The sequence below is a fragment of the Salvia splendens genome, chromosome 1 (genome assembly GCF_004379255.2).
Source record: "Salvia splendens isolate huo1 chromosome 1, SspV2, whole genome shotgun sequence".
Lineage (NCBI taxonomy): Eukaryota > Viridiplantae > Streptophyta > Magnoliopsida > Lamiales > Lamiaceae > Salvia > Salvia splendens.
In genome coordinates, this window is record NC_056032.1 from 35,476,250 (window position 1) to 35,498,802 (window position 22,553).

General features: G+C 40.3%; 3 protein-coding genes across 3 annotated transcripts; all 3 read left to right on the top strand.

Moving 5' to 3' along the window:
• The first annotated feature begins 485 nt into the window (after positions 1-485).
• On the top strand, positions 486-1,699 carry LOC121799111 (probable aquaporin PIP2-5). The gene is made up of 2 exons (XM_042198453.1): positions 486-1,169; positions 1,260-1,699. The coding sequence occupies exons 1-2, from the start codon at positions 582-584 to the stop codon at positions 1,518-1,520; spliced, it is 849 nt and encodes a 282-aa protein (XP_042054387.1). The 5' UTR covers positions 486-581; the 3' UTR covers positions 1,521-1,699.
• Positions 1,700-4,418: 2,719 nt separating this feature from the next.
• On the top strand, positions 4,419-12,039 carry LOC121748284 (origin of replication complex subunit 3-like). The gene is made up of 18 exons (XM_042142538.1): positions 4,419-4,551; positions 4,630-4,797; positions 4,873-5,050; positions 5,155-5,324; positions 5,444-5,574; positions 6,187-6,460; positions 6,570-6,647; positions 7,010-7,083; positions 7,175-7,265; positions 7,658-7,857; positions 8,109-8,178; positions 8,950-9,032; positions 9,390-9,479; positions 9,906-9,981; positions 10,644-10,771; positions 11,007-11,183; positions 11,276-11,394; positions 11,841-12,039. Exons 1-17 carry the CDS (start codon positions 4,489-4,491, stop codon positions 11,379-11,381), a joined length of 2,157 nt encoding a protein of 718 aa, XP_041998472.1. The 5' UTR covers positions 4,419-4,488; the 3' UTR covers positions 11,382-11,394; positions 11,841-12,039.
• Positions 12,040-19,853: 7,814 nt separating this feature from the next.
• On the top strand, positions 19,854-21,824 carry LOC121799119 (tocopherol O-methyltransferase, chloroplastic-like). Its single transcript, XM_042198463.1, has 5 exons — positions 19,854-20,399; positions 20,698-20,972; positions 21,065-21,268; positions 21,341-21,443; positions 21,515-21,824. The coding sequence occupies exons 1-5, from the start codon at positions 20,021-20,023 to the stop codon at positions 21,622-21,624; spliced, it is 1,071 nt and encodes a 356-aa protein (XP_042054397.1). The 5' UTR covers positions 19,854-20,020; the 3' UTR covers positions 21,625-21,824.
• Positions 21,825-22,553: the final 729 nt, after the last annotated feature.

A 22,553-nucleotide genomic window follows, 5' to 3' on the forward strand; every position in this document is an offset into this window, starting at 1 on the left:
GTATATTTTATTCATATTATATTATATTTCACAATAAATTTTATAATTTAAAAAAATATAAAATACTTTATATGTTATTATATTCATATTTTACGGTATATACCTCAAATTACGGTATATACCGAATTTCAGTATGTCGCGGTATACCGCGGTATAAAAAAATTTATACCTTTACCTTACCGAAATATTTCAGTAAGGTATCATACCGTACCGAAAATCACGGTATACCGAAAATTTGGTATTTTGGTATTTTTTCGGTACGATAAGACCAGTATTTCGGTATTTCGGTATTTCGGTATTTTTCCTCAGCCCTAGTTGGATGATGCATTTCGCATGTTTACCACTTTATTTTTAATAATGATAAATAAAAAAAAAGAAACAAAGGCTAGGTTGTTGATGATGAGTGGTAGGGTCGAGTGAGATTAAAATGACAAAATGGGGCGGCGAAATTCAATCCAATCAATCATTCCAGCTCTTATGAGTTGAGTTGCCCTCGTATAAATAGCCCCAAATCCCAATCACTCTCATCATCAACAAATAATCATTTCATCTGTTTACCAAATTAAGAGAAATCAAGAAAGATGACCAAGGATGTAGAGGTCGGCGGCCACGACTACGGCGCCAAGGACTACCAAGACCCGCCTCCGGCGCCGCTTATCGACATGGAGGAGCTGGGCAAATGGTCACTGTACAGAGCCGCCATCGCCGAATTCATCGCCACCCTCCTCTTCCTCTACGTCACCGTCCTCACCGTCATCGGCTACAAGAGCCAGAGCGCCGCCGACCAGTGCGGCGGCGTGGGCATCCTGGGCATCGCCTGGGCCTTCGGCGGCATGATCTTCGTCCTCGTCTACTGCACCGCTGGCATTTCAGGGGGCCACATCAACCCGGCCGTCACATTCGGGCTGCTCCTGGCCCGGAAGGTGTCGTTGGTTCGGGCCGTGCTCTACATTGTGGCGCAGTGCTTGGGAGCCATCTGCGGCTGTGGCCTCGTCAAGGCTTTCCAGAAGTCCTACTACGTCCAGTACGGCGGCGGCGCCAACCAGCTCAGCGACGGCTACAGCACCGGCACCGGCGTGGCCGCTGAGATCATCGGCACATTCGTTCTCGTCTACACCGTCTTCTCCGCCACTGACCCCAAGAGAAATGCCAGAGACTCCCATGTCCCTGTATGGACATCACTATCTTCCTAATTCAATTTATTTTAATAAACTCTAATTTAAGCTAATCATAATTAATTTAAACTCTAATTGTTGTAGGTTTTGGCGCCACTTCCAATTGGATTCGCGGTGTTCATGGTTCACTTGGCCACAATCCCGGTCACTGGCACGGGCATCAACCCTGCCCGGAGCTTCGGAGCGGCGGTGATTTACGGCAAAGACGAGGCATGGGACGACCAGTGGATATTCTGGGTGGGACCGTTTGTGGGGGCAGCCATTGCTGCGATCTACCACCAGTTCGTGTTGAGGGCAGGAGCGGTCAAAGCTTTGGGATCATTCCGAAGCTCTTCCTACAGTTGAGGACTCGGCTTTTATTTAGTGTGTTCAAATATTTTGTGCGCTACTTTGGCACTTATTTTAAAAATAGTGCCGTCTTTTTTCTTTTTCTTTTTTTTTGTTTATGGTTTCTCCTCTTTCCCACTTTAGCACTAAATATAGTGCTTTATGCATCAAAGTAATAAAGTTTTCTATTTCACCCATTTGGATTTACTTTCTTACGAAAAACAAACATGAGCTCTTTTTGGTGGGATACACTCACTCCTTTTTTGTTGACAGCTTTCAATTATAAAGAGAGTTGGTGGTGCGTGTTAAGTTGAAATTAGAAAATGTGATCTTGCATAATTAGTTATGGGCCTGAGCCCTGATGTGAATGGTATGGTAACTAGCATGAAGGTTCATACAGCCCAATGTTGATTTGACCACATTTCAAATCACAAAAAATGGCAAATCAAAGCTGTCGCCCTTAAGAGCATCCGCATCGATGCTTTCTCTGAAGGACAGCATCCGTGCCGCTGGCGCGACATTGTGTTGTCCGCCGATGTACTCTTGCAGACGGCACGGCGCTGCTCGATGCATCGAGCATGTCCATGCCGCTGAGTAGGGCGACGTGGCGCGACGGGATTGGCCAACGGCATAGCCGTTCGCATTTTATTTTATTTTTTTTAAAATTCGAATTTAATTAAACAATCGTTTTTAAACTAAAAAATATATATTTTCTCACTTCCCAATAAATTATATCCATTTTCTCACCACTTTTAATTTATTTTTCAATTTTTTCCCCAAAATTCACATTTTCATCTATAAATACCCTCATTTCCACACAAAAAATTTCTCACCACGCTACACAAATCTCATCTAAATTCTCAATCTTTCACTCTTACAAAAAAAATGTCCGGCTCCGACGATCACCCCTCCGACTCCCGCGGTTGGAACCACGAATGGTTCTGCTCAACACCATTCCCTAGTCCGAAAACGCAATTCTCGGCCCCTCCTCAAACCCAAAGTTCTCAAATTCGGAGTGGCTATCGGCCTTACCCGGTGGACGACCAAGATGCCCCCGATGGGCGATAAGGGTGGGCTCCCAAACAAGGATCGGGAGGGAGCGGCGGCACTCAAACTCCTCCTATTCCTACTCCTCGTAGTGTTCGTGTTCAGGGTCGTGCCGGTGACACTCACGTTCGCACCCCGTACACTACGGGGGAGATGGATCAGATATTCAAAGCCTATTTGGCAATCTCCGAAGATCCGGAGGTTGGCACGAACCAAAGCGGGGATAGGTTTTGGTTCCGCGTCTCTCGCCGGTACAATGAAAACCGACCTGATGGAAACATCGAGCGCAATGAGAGTATGGTGCGCAATGCCATCTTTAGAGCCAACGAAGAAATCCAAAAGTTTCAGGGGGTATTACCTCTAGGAAGAGCGCTTGGCGGGGAGCGGCAGGAGCGACTCGACATCATCAGTGCCGCCTTGGCGACCTACCAATCCCAACATTACAAACCATTCAAGTACCTCAACACTTGGCAGGAGGTGCGTGGGCATCCGAAGTATAAGGGAAGCGTATCATCCTCCTCCAGCTCCTCCAGCAAACGGTCGAGGTCGGTATCCCTATCCGACGACGAAGAGGATGAGGTAGTTAGCCAACCTCCGTCGTGCCGCTCCCGCACCCGCTGTGCCACCTCAACCCCCCCACCAACTCGTTATGGACCCTTTTGGCTCAACTCAATATGGCCGAGACGTCTCACATGTCTCCCGAGCAACTTGAAGCACATCGGGCAATGATACGAGGTCTCCGACAAACAGTGGGATAGGACCAGAGAACTAGTCTTCCACGAGAGTATTTTTTAGCCTTTAATTATGTAATTTTTAATTTGTAGGATTTTAATTATGTAATTTTTATTTTTTAGGATTTTAAGTTTGTAATTTTTATTTTTTAGGATTTTATGTTTGTAATTTTTAATTTTTAGGATTTAATTATGTAATTTTTATATTTTTTAATTTGTAATAGTAGTTCGAGTTTTTTTAATGTATTTTTATATTGTAGAAATGTTTTTAGTAATTGAAGTATTTAAATTAAATAATGGAATGGTGAGACCTTGAGTATACTCTTATGGAAAAGTATAAATGTGGGTGTTGTGCTTTTAGGGAAGAGTATAGAGTAAAAATTTAATAAAAGTAGGTCTAGGCCTACATCCATACTCTTTGGCAATAGCATGGTTGATGATGCTCTAAGTCCTTGATAATTCATATGGGATTATTGGAACCTTTTTACAATACTTTCGCATAACTTTAGTAAAATGCTATGTTACTCAAATAAGTACAAGGTCCAACTCACCACATTGCCGCATTTAATTGATCGCTCTAATGAATAAATTAAAGGTTAATTCGACTCCATCCATTATAAACAATAAACCTAGACCAATTTCACATGAGTTTTGATAAAAAAAATAGTTGAATTTATTATGAATAAAAACTATGTCTCACCTTAAGACCTGTGTTAGAAGTGATTAAGTGAATTGTAATTGGAGAAACTACTATGTGCTTATAATAAATAAATTAATTAATATCCAAGACATTACTACGTTATAGGGCAATGTCAATAAATAAAAAAGGATTTTATTTTGTGAATATATTGCAAAAAGAATTTAATGTTTAGGGACGGTCAAAACACAAATTTTCATATATTTGGTTGTGTATAGTATTTTTTTAAAATCTAAGGATATGATTTTTTTTCACTTATTACAATATTTTATAATAAAAGTAAATAGAGTCGAATTGTATTAAGTATAAGAATATCTAGTATTTTATATTATAAATTATAAATTTGTTTATGATATTGTAGCACAATATTACAAATTCTTGATATATTGATGATTTAGCAGTTAAGTTTAAATTAGTGGAGGTAGGGTTGTGGTTACTAATTCTCACCCTTGTCATTTCCCGCCAAAGAAAGCGGTTTCCAAACCCTGCCCATTTCCCGTCGGCGATCAGAATGGCGCCGTCAGCCGATCCAGAGACATCGCCGTCTATTTCCACCACCAATACTGATCTCCAGGTATGTTTTCCTGTTAATTATACTATTTCGCTGATGATTGGTAGAAACAAATTGATTGAATTCGCGCCTCCTCTGCAGCCTTTCTTCCTTCTCCACAAAGCCTCTTCGCGGAAACCCTCCTCTAAAACCCGACGGAGAATCGACCTCTCGCCCAAAGCTTCCGATGCTTCTGCCCAAGAATACAACGACAACTCGCGATTTGAGACCTTTAAACTCCTATGGTCCAACACTGAATTCATTATTAAGGTTTTCCTCTCTACCTGTAGCATCCCTACCTTATTAATTGCCCAGATATTCTCAACTTTGCACTTTTAATTTCAGGACGTCTTGAAAAATCTCAACACTACCGTGTTTGATGGAATTGATAAGTGGGTTCACGCCTCCTTCGATGCAATTCACGCCTGCCGAACTCCTGACTTCACTACAGCCACTTCTATGTATCCTATTCCAAATAACGTTCCTATTGGCGCACAAATCTTCACCGCATTGCTTTTTACAAGTAATTCCCGCTTCCTGCAAAATTGATGATATTTATTTAACCGAATTAATCCACCCCGTTTTATCAAAATATCTTCTTGGTGTCTAAATCAAAGGGATTTGCAGAAAATGTGGAGTCCGTTGATGACATATCGACATTTGATGACCTTGGTGCACATTTGAGATCGAGTGGATGTTTAGTAGCAAATCTTACATCGATTGACTTCTCTGCCAAGAATGGAGTTGGCGGTTGTCTTAAAACTTTGCTAAGACAGTTCCTATTGGCCGGCATTGATGTAAGCATGTCAGCCAACTTTTTGCCTTAATTTACTCGGGAGGGGGGGGGGTGTTTTTATGTCATGTGAAATTGTTTATAGAGCTCACAATTGTTCATGCTTTCTTTTTTCTTTATTAGGCACCTGAGATGTCCATTCTGGCATCATGGTATAATGAACAAGAGAACTATGACAAACCGCTAATTGTTATAATTGATGATGTGGAAAGATGCAGCAGTTCTGTATTGAACGATTTCATCTTAATGCTGAGGTATAACAGTTTTTTGCTTCTAAATGTGACATCCTCACAGTGTTGATTGAATTTTTAGTTTCTTCTAATCATACATACACTAGGTTTATTTACTTGTGAGTACAAATTTTCTTTCCTACCCTGTGATATCATCTTCTGTTGGTTATTGGACAGCATACTATAGAATAGTTACATCAGTCAACCTAGCCATTCCATGATTAGCTTTGATTCCTTATCCATGAACTCTCTACATGAATGGTTCTGTAATCGTAGATTCAGTTATGAGTATATATTTCCGTAAGACCGTCAGAAAGCATTCCCCATTGATCATGATATGGCTGTTCTCAGTGTACCTAGTAATAGTTCTTAAATTATGAAATGAGGACTAATCATTCATCTTTTAGGACTAAAGCAATAAAAATTGTAGTTGTTGGCATATGAATGTTCTATAACTTTATGGATCAAGCACCCTTGAAGAAGGCACGAGCCAAACGACAGACTATCCTTTTTGCTAACTACCATCCACAATATGCCTATAGTTATTTCACTCATTATTTCATATGCTCTTGTAAGTGCTGATTTGAGGCTTCCATATCCTCTTACCTGCAAATGAAAAAACCTTGCTATTGACAGGGAATGGGTAATAAAGGTCCCAATAATATTGGTACTAGGAGTTGCAACAAGTGTTGATGCTCTAAGGAACATTCTGTGCTCAAGTGCATGCTTGTATCTATCCGTTTGCGAGTTCAATTTGGGAACCCCAGCAGAAAGGATGGATGCTGTCATTGAGGCTGTTCTCCTCAGAAGTTTTCAGAGCGTCAATATTGGGAAACATGTATCAACTTTCCTAAGAAACTACTTCTTAAGACATGATGGAACACTAACCTTATTTGTTAAAGCTCTAAGGGTTAGTAACAGGCTTAGTTATTTTTGCTCTATCTTTGTATCGATTAATCAGCTTATCCTATTTCACAACTTCACTTCGCATAACTATTGTTTGTAACAACTGTTTCCAGATTGCTACAGCACAGCAGGTCTTCTCTGAACCTTTAAGCTTCGTTCTAAGGAAACTAGTTAATGAAGAAGGCACTGAGGCAAGATTAACCTAACTGATTTGTTTGTGATCTGTTAAACTTCTTTGTTCTTCTTGAAGTTTGAGATTTAATTCTCAAATCTCAGGGTAGCAAATTAAAGTGATTTAGAAATGAAACTTTCATCATATATGATTATGTCTTCATTACATGGATTCTGTTTTCCGCACTACATCAGGGTTTTCTCTTGGAATTTGCCCTAGAATATAATTAGTAGGGAATGCTTCCATGTTTTGTAAAGTTCTTTAACTGTGATTAAAACACTTCAATGTCTCTTTTTTCTCTCTTAATTCCTTTATAAATATCTGATTTTATAGTTAAGGAAAAGTCTGCTCCAACCAGATACACATTATTTAATATTTCAGGGATTGGACGGGGAAAATAATTTACTCAGAGAACCTGCTATGAAGCGAGCTCTTGAACTTCCATCCTTACAAAGGTTCTCAATCAATAAACGTATTTTATTTTAATAAACATGTTAATATTGAGTTACATAGGTTTCCGATGATGCTTTACCAAATCTATGATAGGTTTTGCGAGACAAGAGGCAACTGTATTGATTGGGTCTCTGCTTTGTCTGAATTGAAAAGACTACATCAGCTTTGGAGCTCTTTAGTTATGGTAAGAATTCAAATGAAAAATCACAAAATTCTATAAGTTTTCAAGTGGAATGTAGTTTTCTCTGGAAATCTTGATTATTGCCTTCAGCTTATAGTAAAACCCCCTTCTAGTTTTTGTTATATACAGTGACTGTATATTTGATGGGGAAATGCTATGATCTTTTATGTTCTGTTTTTTCTTGGTAATTTGATTTATCTTTCCTGGAGACCACATTATTTCTGCAGTAATATGGGACCCTCATACTTATCTCCTTCGTAGGTTCTACTACATTCCTGAACATCTAGACTTACTAGCGCGTTCTGTGTTGAATAGTTTTCTGAAAACGTCATGTAGTCACATACAGAAACTAACCAAAGAGATGATTTAGTACTTTTGATAATCATATGTTGCAGTGCCTGTATGAAGTTGGAAGATACCACAAAATCTCCCTTTTAGATTTATACTGCGAGATGCTCAAGCTTAAGCTGCAGAATTTTGGTGCTAATGATCTTAATTTAGTGGAAAAAGATTATACAACCTCAGTGCATGATAACCAATCACCTGGCTGCTTACAAGATAAAGGTTACGTTGTTCGGGCATTTCAGATGTTGAGGTAACAATTTCATATTTTCACTTATTTTGTGAAAAGGATTTCATATTGCCACTCATTCTCCTTGCACGTGCATAACCTACAATTAGATTGAATTATTTGTACAATAATGTATTGGAAATGGTTTACTTTTCTGCACTTCTAATATTAGAAGCCATGGATATCCATAAGGAATCATAGTAATATTAACACATGTCACGTCCCTCTCATTTCCTCAAAAAAGGAAACAAACAGTGTGGCTTTGGTTTGTGCAGGGATTTGTCAGCTATGGAGCTGTGCAAAATACTGGACAGGTGGGAAATGCTTACTAGAGGCATTGAAGAGGTATGGTTTATCTTTCTCAGGGTTGCCGGCTGGTATACTATATTATGAATGCTTAGTGTTTAAGATTTCAATCCTGAAGAGATTGTATGGAGCTGCAGTAGAAGAGGACATAAATGCTCCTGTTAAATTCTCTAAATTCTGTCCCACATCGACTTGGTGAAGATCCAATCTAATCTATATAAGTGTGGATAACCCTCCCCCTTATGAGGCCTTTTAAGGGGTGAGTGGCCCATTTCTAATATGGTATCAGAGCGGGCCCAAGTCTATGATGGTTTTCTCTTTATCTCTTATCTACCTCACGAGTGGAAGACCGATGTTCTTTCCGGCCCACATCGATGATGGTTTCTCTTGCATTGCCTACCCACGTGATGGAAGACCGATGTCCTTTCCGGCCCACACGTGAGGGCGTGTTAAATTCTCTAAATTCTGTCCCATATCGACTTGGTGAAGATCCCATCTAATCTATATAAGTGTGGATAACCCTCCCCCTTATGAGGCCTTTTAAGGGGTGAGTGGCCCATTTCTAATAGCTCCTATGGTGTAAATTGTTAGTTTTTAAAAAAAGTTTTTGTTTCAACTGATTATAAGTTATAACTGGTCTTACAGTTTGCTCTATTGGCTTCATGTCTTCCCTGATGCTGCTTTACATACAGAATGCATATTTCCCCCCTTTTATGTTATTAATTTTACTTCAGTTGATTCCAGATTGATGATTTACCCATATAGTGGCAAATATGTATCTGATCCCCACTTTAACATTGATCTTTCCAGATTCATGAAAAAGTAAAGGAGCTACAATCCCAAATAACATTGGAGGTCAAGCAGTCAAGACATGATTTGCGAAAGGAATCTAAGTATTTCTCAATGCCTTTTTATAACTTAATGATATGATCTGGTTAACTCTTTTGTACCCTCTTGACATGGACTTGCATAAAACGAAAAAAGTAAAAGTTATTGAGGCTATCAGATCATTTGTGACCTAACATTTGCTCTTCCACGTAATGGTGACATTTAGACTTCATCAATGCGTCTTCAGGTTGTTCATTGGGTGAAATTGGTATTATAGCTAAATATATGGCCAACCTACTTGACACAAGTTGGTCTGTGACTAAATGCTTCATTGATATCCTAAAAGTTTGGTATATTGAAGCATATAGGACACAGGTCATAGTTTAATAGAACTAATCAACCTCGTTGCTGTTTTTTATCAGGAGACCTGCAGCCAGGACTTACAAAAATGACAAGACAAATAATTCCACAATCAATGAAAAAGTTGCCTCATTCCTACAATCTATGTTCAGGTACCAGTTCTAAGTCTATGTATATCCTAAACCTCTAATAGAACTGTAAACGAACACGAATCATGTGGTATTTTTATTTTTTGTATCATTGCAACTGAGTTTCAAGTGCAATACAAAACTCAAGAACAGTGTAGTCATGAGTGGTGGACATGTGTGATTTCAATGATGAGCCAAATAGCTTGATCTTAATGAAAAGTAGTAACAGAGTAGCTTTTTACCTTGTGTAATCTCAAATATAAGCATCGTGCATTATGCTTTGCGACGTCACATGTAATGGTTTACATTAGATATGAATATTTTCAAACTAATTACACTCAATAGGTTGGTACGAAAGTTACTGAAAAATCAGACTGATAGCTTCTATCTGATCTTTATACTTTATTTCCGTTTCCATTATTTTCCAACTTTTTCTGTTTGATTTCACAGGGAATATATTCAGAGCATTGAGAGTATACCTCTTCAAGAAATAATCTTTTTTGATAATGTAGACAATCTCAATACAGTTAAGTATTCTGGTTCATCTTCCATTCTGTAATTTTATCGAGCTTTCTGCATTGTCTTGCCAATGAATGCAGAGTTCCTTATATTTGTTCATTAAGCTAATTTATATTACTCCATCCGTCAATGAAAATAGACACTCTTTCCATTTTGGTCCGTCCCATAAAATAATCCGCTTTTATTTTTGGTAACTTTTCTCTCTCTAATGAGTTGGGCCCATTTTCCAGTAACAATACTCCAATACCTTTTTCTTTATATCTCTCTTCTACTATACCAATCATGCATTAAAACTTGTGTCGTCCCAAAAGTGTCTAAAGTCTTATGCCTTCATAAAATTTTGGATAAGGTTTGTCAGGACTTCAATGCATACTTTTTAAATAATTTGAGTGATCTCAGTTTTAAGGATAGCTATATTTTGTTTAAGCATTTAGATAAGTGATTCCTGAAATTCTGTAGAAGAGGGGGTGGGGGTATGGAAAGCCTGTAACAGGAAAGATAAAATTACACGGGACTCTATAAAATTGAATAAACTTCAGAGTATAAGCTGTGCTTTGCATTATTTATACTATATGATTGCCAATAGCGTAATAGTGTGTAAAATGATGTTTGAAGTTTTGGTATTGCATGCAACTATAGTTTGATGACATTCTTCTTTTATCGTATCAGGCTTTGATTGGAGATCCTAGAAGAAGAATCCAAGCTGACCTGTTGGAGTCAAGAAAACTCCTCAAGTGTTCTTGCTGCAGCAAGAATGATGGTGTTCTAGTTCCATCGATGCATGATACCTCTATAATGTAAGTGCACATGCCTTTTCTGGCTGACATTTCATCTTTTCAACTAGTTTGCCTTCATTGGATCATTTCTTTTTATTTTAAGTGTTACAATTCTCATTTCACTCCGTATGCCTTCATTGGATCAGTAAGGCTTGATTTTTCATTGCTGTTCCACCATAGTTCTGTGACATATGTATAACTATTCCACAAAAAGTTCGATTGCCAGCTGGTTAAACTTTTCATCCGCTTGGTGTAGGTACACGCTGGTTCAAGAACATGGTGATCTCATCAATGTTCATGAATGGTTTCACTCCTTCATGGCAGTCATTTCAAATCCACCTTTAAAAGCCAAGAAAAAATTGAGAATGTCCCCATCACCTAAAAAACGGAAAGACTCAAAAGAAGCTCGAACCAAAACTGATGCATCAATACAGTATCCTTTGCCTCTGATCTTAATTACTACATTATCTGCCAAGTTATTAATACATTGTTTGATATAAGTAGTCCTAAACATGAGGATTGAAGAGCCGAGTTTTGCAGAGCAGTAACAGAGCTACAAATCACAGGACTGCTTCGGATGCCCACCAAAAGGCGCCCTGATTATGTGCAGAGAGTGGCTTTCGGACTTTAAAAGAATTAGATAAGTATGTTGCTACTTCTTTTGTCTTAATCCTTATCTGTATCTCTGCAGAAAGTTTTGGTGTAGAAGCAGTTAGCGTCCTAAAATGTGATTCCAATTTGAGATGGCATATGTGTCTGTCAGTCAAAACCACACGTCTTGTCTTCCTGAGAAAAATTGCAACACTCCCACAAAATTACAAAGCAGAAAATTCTAGTTTGAAAGTGATTACTTAGGAAAGAGGGTTTCACCCACAGACAAGACTTGTTGATTGCCTAGGTGATTATTGAATGCATTTGCTTTCTAGTAAGTTACTACATGTCTCTTTGAACTTACGGGTTTCTGGCATTTTCCGCACTCTTGTAAATTAATAGTTTTCATTTCATTTATTTTGCGTTCGAATACCTGAAACGTATTTAATGCTCGATTTAGCTTAGTATGAGTATAAATCTTAGATTTACTTGACCATAGGTTGAAAAATGTGCGATGCACCTCTATGAGCAAGTTGATATTCACAAGGCCATTGGTTGTAGTCGCTCTGACAAGGCCCGATTTCTGGTCTTAATTGGTTTTTGATGAAGATTGTGGCACATTTGTAACTGAGCTCCTATCGTATACAATTATATCTTCTGTGTAATGTTTTGTTAATTTATTTATGTGGGGTTTACTATGGATGATTTTTTTTGTAGCTCTATTATTTCAATCCTAAATATACAGTGCGGAATACTGAACTTAGGTACCAAATGCTTTATCATATTTGTCGAGGGGAATTTACTACTGGCCAATAATTTACACAAGAACCTCTATCAAATGGAGTAATAAATAGCATAAGGAGTCGTTCACCTTCCTTGAAATGCCTAGAAATGGGTTCTATTAGGGGATCTATCAGCTGTTCAGTTTCTTAGTTCCATTACTGCTCAGCCCTCTAAATGAGTGAAAGCCCGCACTGTTCTTTCCACATAAAGCTAGAAACAAAACTAGGGATTGAAGTGGTTTTCAAATAATACACTGGGGTCTTAGGCCATCCGCAACCGTGTCTCTTAACCGTTTCATCCTTTAACTATTCATGGGCCTCACTGTACTTTTCACTCCATCTCTTAACTAAGAGACAGAACCTGCAACCCTCCATCTGTTATCCGTCTCTTAACCATCTCTTAACTTACTATTCATTCAATTTCATTATTTATTTATTTTTCTAACAAATTCAATTAATAAAAAACACACTATTAAATAAAATAAAAATACAACTTAAAATCCTAAAAAAAATACATAATTAAATTTATGGCAAAATAAATAAAAAAACATAATTTAAAAAAACTACTCCGTCGGCGAATCATCTTCCCAAGGCGGTGGCGGTGCACTCAAGCTACCTGGAGGCGGAATACCAATTTGTCTTGCCATATACTCAATTCCGGCAAGATGGGCTTGGTATTGTGGAGGTGTCATGCGGGAAGTGTCCGCCATCGTACATGGACAATAGGGTGTTCGAGCTTGAGCCCGAGCCCGAGTCCGCCTGGCTTGATTCGCCTCGACCCTTCCTCCTTCTAGCTGCCTTCGCCGCCTTGGTCCCTTGCGGCCGACGGCGCACACGAGAGGACCCCCCGGCATCGTCTGTCGTGCCCTCAACCTCCTGTGAGACTGCCTCTTGTGCAGCGCTGCCCGAACCGCTCCCACTAGACGAGTATTGGCCACCCGTTGTGTGCTTCGTGCGCTTCGAGGTCGAGCCCGAGCTGGACCGCACACCGTCGGCCCAATTTTCCTCGTCTTTGACGGCCTCCCAGACATCGACATGTCTGAATTCTTTGCCGGTATCGTCGAAATAGACTCGCAAAGCCGATCTCAGAATGTCGGCTCCCGTGGCTCTGCTTTGGTAATGAGCCACTTCGTTCTTGTAGATGCCGCATAATTTTTTGACCTCCCTGTCGGTCAAAGTGAGCGCGGAGCATCTTCAATGTGCGGCGGCGTGACCCTCTTGGCTTGATCTCGTTGTAGGCCTCGGTGACCTTTTCCCAGAAACACTTCCGGGATTGTTGATTCCCGACGATGGGATCGTACGAGACGCCTCTTCCTCCACGGCGTCGAATGCCCTGGAGCTTCCACCGCCTCGTCCTCCTTCCGGATGGAGTTCATCCGGATAATCCTCCTGAATTTGGGATAATCCATGCGAATACCTCGAGGCGGAGGGACGAGCGTATGCATCCACATCAAAATGGGGTGGTTGGTACCCCCGGCGTCGACGAGCCCTGGGTGCCCGGCGTAGACGAACCGGAACCGGGACCACCCAACACGTTGTACGTGCCCCCAGTCGCCAAACGCGTTGATGTCAAACTTGCCGGAGCCGCCACCGCTAGAGTTTCCGTCGCCTGACATTTTGTGATGAGAGGTTAGATGAAAATTGGAGAGGAAATGAAGATGATTTGCAGGATTTGATGTGTATTTGTGTGTGAAATGAGGATGAAATATGAGTATTTATAGAGTAAAAAAAGGAAAACGGTCGAAAAACGGTAATATTACCGTTTTCGATTATTTATTTATTTTTAATTAAATTCAATTTTTTTAAAAAATGATTTATTGCGTCAGCGTGACGAAGCCCACTCGCGGGCTGACAAGTGGGCGTCACGCATGGCGCCGGAGCGCGTGACGAGACAGCCCGTGAGGTGTTTTGGTGGGATGGGCGTCTCGGCGAGACCAGGACGAGACTGGGCACTGCAACGCGTCTCGCCGCCGTCTCGTCTCGGCGGGATGAGATACGAGCGAGCCATCCGCCAGACGCGTTGTGGGTGGCCTTATGCTCAGCACAAAGAAGAAGAAGAAAGGGAGAGTGTGTGGATGATATTATGAGGGCATTTTCGGCAAGTCAAGCCTTATACTCAAACTGAAAGCATGTGTTTAACATTCATTACTGTGGGACCCACGTATTGAAATCTCAACCAGATTTATATATTCAACTTCCACTCCAAAGAAGGTAAAATACTCCATTATATGTTGAATTCCTACATCCAGTGTGCATAGAAAATTATCAAACCATCATATTGGACAATTAATCCATGATGACAAAAGGAAATTATTTTTTTGGGACTTAATGGAGCATCAAACAAGTGAATGTTTCTTTAAAAATATTATAATACTCCCTCCGTCTCAAGAAAGACGACCCTTTCTTGGGCGGCACGGAAATTTATGCAACTTTATTTTGTGTGTGAAGTGGAGAGAGTAGAATAATAGAGAAGGAATAAAGTAGAAAGAAGATGTTTCCATTTTTAGTGATGAATCATCTTAGTTGAAACAAAAAAAGTAAGTCATCTTCAATGGAACGGAGGGAGTACTAAGAGTATCCACAACCATTGTCCCTCATCTATCCCGTCTCTTAACTATTGATGGATCTCATGTCATTTTACCACGTCCTTTATTTAAGAGACAATACCTGCCATTTATCCTATAACAAACTGTTCATTCACTATTCATGGTACAATTACTTCATTTTTTAAATTTTTTAAAAAAACTAGTTTAATTAAAATTAACATCATATTTAATATAAACATCAGCACCTCGTGGCATGGTGCAGCGCAGCATGGCATTGGAGACTGCTTGCAGTGGAGCTGTCGGGGGTATCATCGCCGAATCAGTATGCCGCATCCGACCCTTCATCTTCAAATATCATGTTGTGTATGACAATACACGCATAAATAATGTCGGCAAGGTTTTGCACATCATATCACATATGACTGTGAGGCTTAGACAATATTGAAGGTGTTCCGCATCTGCAAAACTTTTCCAAGCATTTGCGTCCAATAGTTTTGGAAACAAGTATTGTGCTAGTATGGCACTACCACATGTCAACAAACCCCAATTATTTTGTCACTCTATTATTGGCAAACCCAATACGAATTAAAGCTCAATTAACTTCCCACTTGTGTTGAGAGAAAGTGATTGGTGCATTCTGCAACCTGTGGAACTATGAAAGACAGAAAGTGATTGGTGCATGAGGTACTGAAACCTCTGGAAATACGACACTCATAAAAATAACCTTTTTTAAAAAATAATTTATTGCGTCAGCGTGACGAAGCCCACTCGCGGGCCGACAAGTGGGCGTCACACATGGCGCCGGAGCGCGTGACGAGACAGCCCGCGAGGTGTTTCGGTGGGACGGGCAACTCGGCGAGACCGGGACGAGACTGGGCACTGCAACGCGTCTCGTCGCCGTCTCGTCTCGGCGGGATGAGATACGAGCAAGCCATCTGCGAGACGCGTTGCGGGTGGCCTTATGCTCAGCACAAAGAAGAAGAAGAAGAAGAAGAAGAAGAAGAAGAAGAAGAAGAAGAAAGGGAGAGTGTGTGGATGATATTATGAGGGCATTTTCGGCAAGTCAAGCCTTATACTCAAACTGAAAGCATGTGTTTAACATTCATTACTGTGGGACCCACGTATTGAAATCTCAACCAGATTTATATCTTCAACTTCCACTCCAAAGAAGGTAAAATACTCCATTAGAGCATCCACAATAGCGCCTAGCGCATCGCCTAGCCGAGCGCCGGCGCTAAGCGGTGCGCTAGGCGATCTATTGCAGCCGCCCAGCGATTTTCGCGAAAAAAAACCGCCTAGCGCTCGGCGGTTCCGTGGCGCTAGGCGGTGCGCTAGGCGATCCGCTAGGCGCTATTGCAGCGTCCGGACCGCCTAGCGCACCGCCTAGCGCGAATTTTTAATTTTTTTTTGTTTCCGAAACACTATATATACGCGACTTGCCCGACATGCGCCAAACGGAGGCTCATGTTCGACTCCAAAAGAATTTTATTGAAGAGTTATGGGCGCGGAGGACTGCACGGCAGTAGTGTTTTTGTTAATTATGTAATTTTTTTTAATTAATGTACTTTTTAAATTTTAATAATATTATTGAATTTTCTCGTATATGTATCGTAAATTAAATTGCGTATTTTGTGTGATTGTTAATTATTTGTTTTATACGAGTATAATTTTGAGTGATGTGGCTATTGATGTGGCTGGGCTATTTATGATGTGGCTAGGCTATGGCTGAGCTATTTATGATGTGGCAGGAGGATTTTTAGTGTTGATGATGTGGCAGGAGGAGTTTGTGGCTAGGCTATGGCTGGGCTATTGCTAGGCTATTCCTATTGTGGATGGCCTTATATGTTGAATTCCTACATCCAGTGTGCATAGAAAATTATCAAACCATCATATTGGCCAATTAATCCATGATGACAAAAGGAAATTATTTTTTTGGGACTTAATGGAGCATCAAACAAGTGAATGTTTCTTTAAAAATATTATAATACTCCCTCCGTCCCAAGAAAGAAGACCATTTCTTGGGTGGCACGAAAATTTATGCAACTTTATTTTGTGTGTGAAGTGAAGAGAGTAGAATAATAGAGAAGGAATAAAGTAGAAAGAAGATGTTTCCATTTTTAGTGATGAATCATCTTAGTTGAAACAAAAAAAGTAAGTCATCTTCAATGGAACGGAGGGAGTACTAAGAGTATCCACAACCATTGTCCCTCATCTATCCCGTCTCTTAGCTATTTATGGATCTCATGTCATTTTACCACGTCCTTTATTTAAGAGACAATACCTGCCATTTATCCCTTAACAAACTGTTCATTCACTATTCATGGTACAATTACTTCATTTTTTAAATCTTTTTTAAAAACTAGTTTAATTAAAATTAACATCATATTTAATATAAACATCAGCACCTCGCGGCATGGTGCAACGCAGCATGGCATTGGAGACTGCTTGCAGTGGAGCTGTCGGGGGTATCATCGCCGAATCAGTATGCCGCATCCGACCCTTCATCTTCAAATATCATGTTGTGTATGACAATACACGCATAAATAATGTCGGCAAGGTTTTGCACATATCACATATGACTGTGAGGCTTAGACAATATTGAAGGTGTTCCGCATCTGCAAAACTTTTCCAAGCATTTGCGTCCAATAGTTTTGGAAACAAGTATTGTGCTAGTATGGCACTACCACATGTCAACAAACCCCAATTATTTTGTCACTCTATTATTGGCAAACCCAATACGAATTAAAGCTCAATTAACTTCCCACTTGTGTTGAGAGAAAGTGATTGGTGCATTCTGCAACCTGTGGAACTATGAAAGACAGAAAGTGATTGGTGCATGAGGTACTGAAACCTCTGGAAATACGACACTCATAAAAATAACCTTTTTTAAAAAATAATTTATTGCGTCAGCGTGACGAAGCCCACTCGCGGGCCGACAAGTGGGCGTCACACATGGCGCCGGAGCGCGTGACGAGACAGCCCGCGAGGTGTTTCGGTGGGACGGGCATCTCGGCGAGACCGGGACGAGACTGGGCACTGCAACGCGTCTCGTCGCCGTCTCGTCTCGGCGGGATGAGATACGAGCAAGCCATCTGCGAGACGCGTTGCGGGTGGCCTTATGCTCAGCACAAAGAAGAAGAAGAAGAAGAAGAAGAAGAAGAAGAAGAAGAAGAAGAAGAAAGGGAGAGTGTGTGGATGATATTATGAGGGCATTTTCGGCAAGTCAAGCCTTATACTCAAACTGAAAGCATGTGTTTAACATTCATTACTGTGGGACCCGCGTATTGAAATCTCAACCAGATTTATATCTTCAACTTCCACTCCAAAGAAGGTAAAATACTCCATTAGAGCATCCACAATAGCGCCTAGCGCACCGCCTAGCCGAGCGCCGGCGCTAAGCGGTGCGCTAGGCGATCTATTGCAGCCGCCCAGCGATTTTCGCGAAAAAAAACCGCCTAGCGCTCGGCGGTTCCGTGGCGCTAGGCGGTGCGCTAGGCGATCCGCTAGGCGCTATTGCAGCGTCCGGATCACCTAGCGCACCGTCTAGCGCGAATTTTTAATTTTTTTTTTGTTTCCGAAACACTATATATACGCGACTTGCCCGACATGCGCCAAACGGAGGCTCATGTTCGACTCCAAAAGAATTTTATTGAAGAGTTATGGGCGCGGAGGACTGCACGGCAGTAGTGTTTTTGTTAATTATGTAATTTTTTTTAATTAATGTACTTTTTAAATTTTAATAATATTATTGAATTTTCTCGTATATGTATCGTAAATTAAATTGCGTATTTTGTGTGATTGTTAATTATTTGTTTTATACGAGTATAATTTTGAGTGATGTGGCTATTGATGTGGCTGGGCTATTTATGATGTGGCTAGGCTATGGCTGAGCTATTTATGATGTGGCAGGAGGATTTTTAGTGTTGATGATGTGGCAGGAGGAGTTTGTGGCTAGGCTATGGCTGGGCTATTGCTAGGCTATTCCTATTGTGGATGGCCTTATATGTTGAATTCCTACATCCAGTGTGCATAGAAAATTATCAAACCATCATATTGGCCAATTAATCCATGATGACAAAAGGAAATTATTTTTTTGGGACTTAATGGAGCATCAAACAAGTGAATGTTTCTTTAAAAATATTATAATACTCCCTCCGTCCCAAGAAAGAAGACCATTTCTTGGGTGGCACGAAAATTTATGCAACTTTATTTTGTGTGTGAAGTGAAGAGAGTAGAATAATAGAGAAGGAATAAAGTAGAAAGAAGATGTTTCCATTTTTAGTGATGAATCATCTTAGTTGAAACAAAAAAAGTAAGTCATCTTCAATGGAACGGAGGGAGTACTAAGAGTATCCACAACCATTGTCCCTCATCTATCCCGTCTCTTAGCTATTTATGGATCTCATGTCATTTTACCACGTCCTTTATTTAAGAGACAATACCTGCCATTTATCCCTTAACAAACTGTTCATTCACTATTCATGGTACAATTACTTCATTTTTTAAATCTTTTTTAAAAACTAGTTTAATTAAAATTAACATCATATTTAATATAAACATCAGCACCTCGCGGCATGGTGCAACGCAGCATGGCATTGGAGACTGCTTGCAGTGGAGCTGTCGGGGGTATCATCGCCGAATCAGTATGCCGCATCCGACCCTTCATCTTCAAATATCATGTTGTGTATGACAATACACGCATAAATAATGTCGGCAAGGTTTTGCACATATCACATATGACTGTGAGGCTTTAGACAATATTGAAGGTGTTCCGCATCTGCAAAACTTTTCCAAGCATTTGCGTCCAATAGTTTTGGAAACAAGTATTGTGCTAGTATGGCACTACCACATGTCAACAAACCCCAATTATTTTGTCACTCTATTATTGGCAAACCCAATACGAATTAAAGCTCAATTAACTTCCCACTTGTGTTGAGAGAAAGTGATTGGTGCATTCTGGAACCTGTGAAACTATGAAAGTCAGAAAGTGATTGGTGCATGAGGTACCGAAACCTCTGGAAATACGACACTCATAAAAATAACCTTTATTGGTACTAATGTCTGATCTGAAAGCAACAAATTTAAAATATACCATACCAAGACATGAAATTGACAGCTTACAAAAGGACTTGGCAACATGTATAAGTAATTGGAGTAAAACCCATGATTTTTTTATTAGTATTATATAGAGGTGTTCCACCATATGGGCGAATACCATCCTAGCAGTTATCACCATCATCCTCATCTTCATACACTATACTGCTAGAATAATCCAGCTTGTGGAGTATTTTGCTAGTACTGTAGTATTCTTGTTTTGAATTTTCAATTAAAATAATTGGCGTGCGACGACCATGTGGATGGAAGGAATCTGCATCGGCGGCTGGGGCAGCCACGTATACGCCAGGGCCCACCTCGCCACGTCCTCTCCCACTCATCCTATAAAGCCTGCCCTAGCCCTGGCCATTGGGGAATACGCCACCAACTCCCTTTGCCCACGTGGTAGACCCCGCCGGAACAACATGAGCGTCAGAGCGGCATCGACGGCACCGGATGCCTTGCGGAAAGGCATCGCTGAGTTCTACGACGAATCCTCAGGTGTCTGGGAGGACATTTGGGGAGACCACATGCACCACGGCTTCTACGATCCGGCCTCCGATGTCTCCATCTCCGACCACCGCGCCGCCCAGATCCGCATGATCGATCAGTCCCTCGCCTTCGCCTCTCTCTCTGGTACCTCTCTCTCTCCATCTGGACTCACTATTGACTGACTGGCCTCTTTTTCTTTTCTTTTCTTTTCTTTTTATTTTTTTCAATTGAAAATGAATGTTTGTGGTTGTAGTATGTTAATGATAGTAATTTCCCAATCAAGTTATAGACATGAAACTACTCCCTTATTAGTAGTAGATTAATAGATGAGATTCATGAGGAATTGGTATATTCACCAACGAAAACATGGATCAAATTGTTTTGGAGTTGAGAAATTTAATGATTATCTGATTGTATAATGTGGGATAAAAAAAATTGGCAGATGAGCCGAACCAGAAACCAAAGAGTATTGTTGATGTTGGATGTGGCATAGGAGGCAGTTCTCGATATCTGGCAAGAAAATTTGGGGCAAAATGCAAAGGCATTACTCTCAGCCCTGTCCAAGCACAGAGAGCTCAACAGCTTGCTGATGCTCAAGGACTCAACGCCCAAGTTTCATTTCAAGTTGCTGACGCCTTAAACCAACCCTTCCCCGATGGCCAGTTCGATCTAGTTTGGTCCATGGAGAGTGGAGAGCACATGCCTGACAAGAAGAAGGTATTAATTGCCTCACTCCCCACATATATCCTCCTTGTATTGTATACCAACATACATACATGTATGAATATCATTCTTTCTGATTGTTGTAGTTTGTGAACGAGCTGGTGCGTGTGGCTGCTCCTGGCGGAACAATAATCATCGTGACATGGTGCCACAGGAACCTATCTCCTTCAGAGGAGTCTCTGCGGCCAGAGGAGAAAAACTTGCTAGACAGAATATGCCGTGCTTTCTATCTACCAGAATGGTGCTCCACTGCTGATTATGTCAGCTTGCTCACCTCCCTATCCATGGAGGTGCTGCTTCATCTTGCTTCTCATTCCATTCAAATGGAAAATCATATCATAACTAATGTTGTGGTTGTGCAGGATGTTAAGTCAGCAGACTGGTCCGACAACGTTGCTCCATTTTGGCCTGCTGTTATTAAATCAGCATTGACATGGAAAGGCATCACCTCATTGCTAACCAGTGGTAATTTGGATCTCCCTTCTCAATAACTATTCCTCACCTTTCTTCTTGACTTATCTTGTTTTTTGCCTCAGGCTGGAAGACTATAAGAGGAGCGCTCGTCATGCCATTGATGATCCAAGGATACAACAAGGGTCTCATCAAATTTGCTATCATTACTTGCAGAAAACCAAATACGCCCTAAATCTCTCTCGTGTTATGTTAATGAAATAAGCCAATGTTGTGACACGGTGATGATGGTTACGCTATATACCTTATTAGACAGCGGCGCTTCTTGTGATATATGAACATTTGAAGATAATGCTCATCCTCGTAGGTATATATCATATATGTAATGCAGTTTCTCTTATAGGCTATAATCAACAGTATTTCTTATTCCCTTCATTTTATCAGTCTAGCATATCTCTCTCTCAAAGACAGCTTAGTAAATCCAGGCCACCGGCATTTATTAATAAGTACTTTACAGTGAAACAACTCTGGTTATTTGCTGCCTGCAAGCCACAAGGTATCTGGTTTAGAAATGCCAACACAAGCATTGCATCACTTTCATGGCTTCATTATGCAGTTTTGAGGTTTATAATCTGCATTGGGCTTAAAAAAATGAAATAATTACAGTTTATAATTACAGTTTGTGTAGGATATGAATAAGTAGGTTGTTAAGTAAAAATTACAATCAAGTGTGCGACTGTTGGCATGTTAATTCTCTAGTTTCGTTGCTTACATTTCTTTATGAGTTTCTTTATTGGACTGATTAAGCGTATTTATCGGGTGATTTTCTTGAGTTTTATTGTTTAACATCTGCTAACTACTATACAATCAGGATAATTAAAGAGAAAAGGAAATATATGATAAACTCAATATTTAAGTGATATTTGGGATAATTCTCGTGTCTTTGGATTAATTTTGTGCATTTTATAAGCATATTTGAGATAATTCCTAATAAAAAGATATAATGAAACTGAAAATGGGTAAAAAGATGAAGAGATGCAAAATAGAAGTCCGAAAACTGCTCGAGCAGACCGCATAGACCAAGGGAGAGAAATTATTATGTAGGCCAAAAACCAAACACCAAACTGCACAAGTTTGTAATCTCTGATCATGTGGGCCATACCC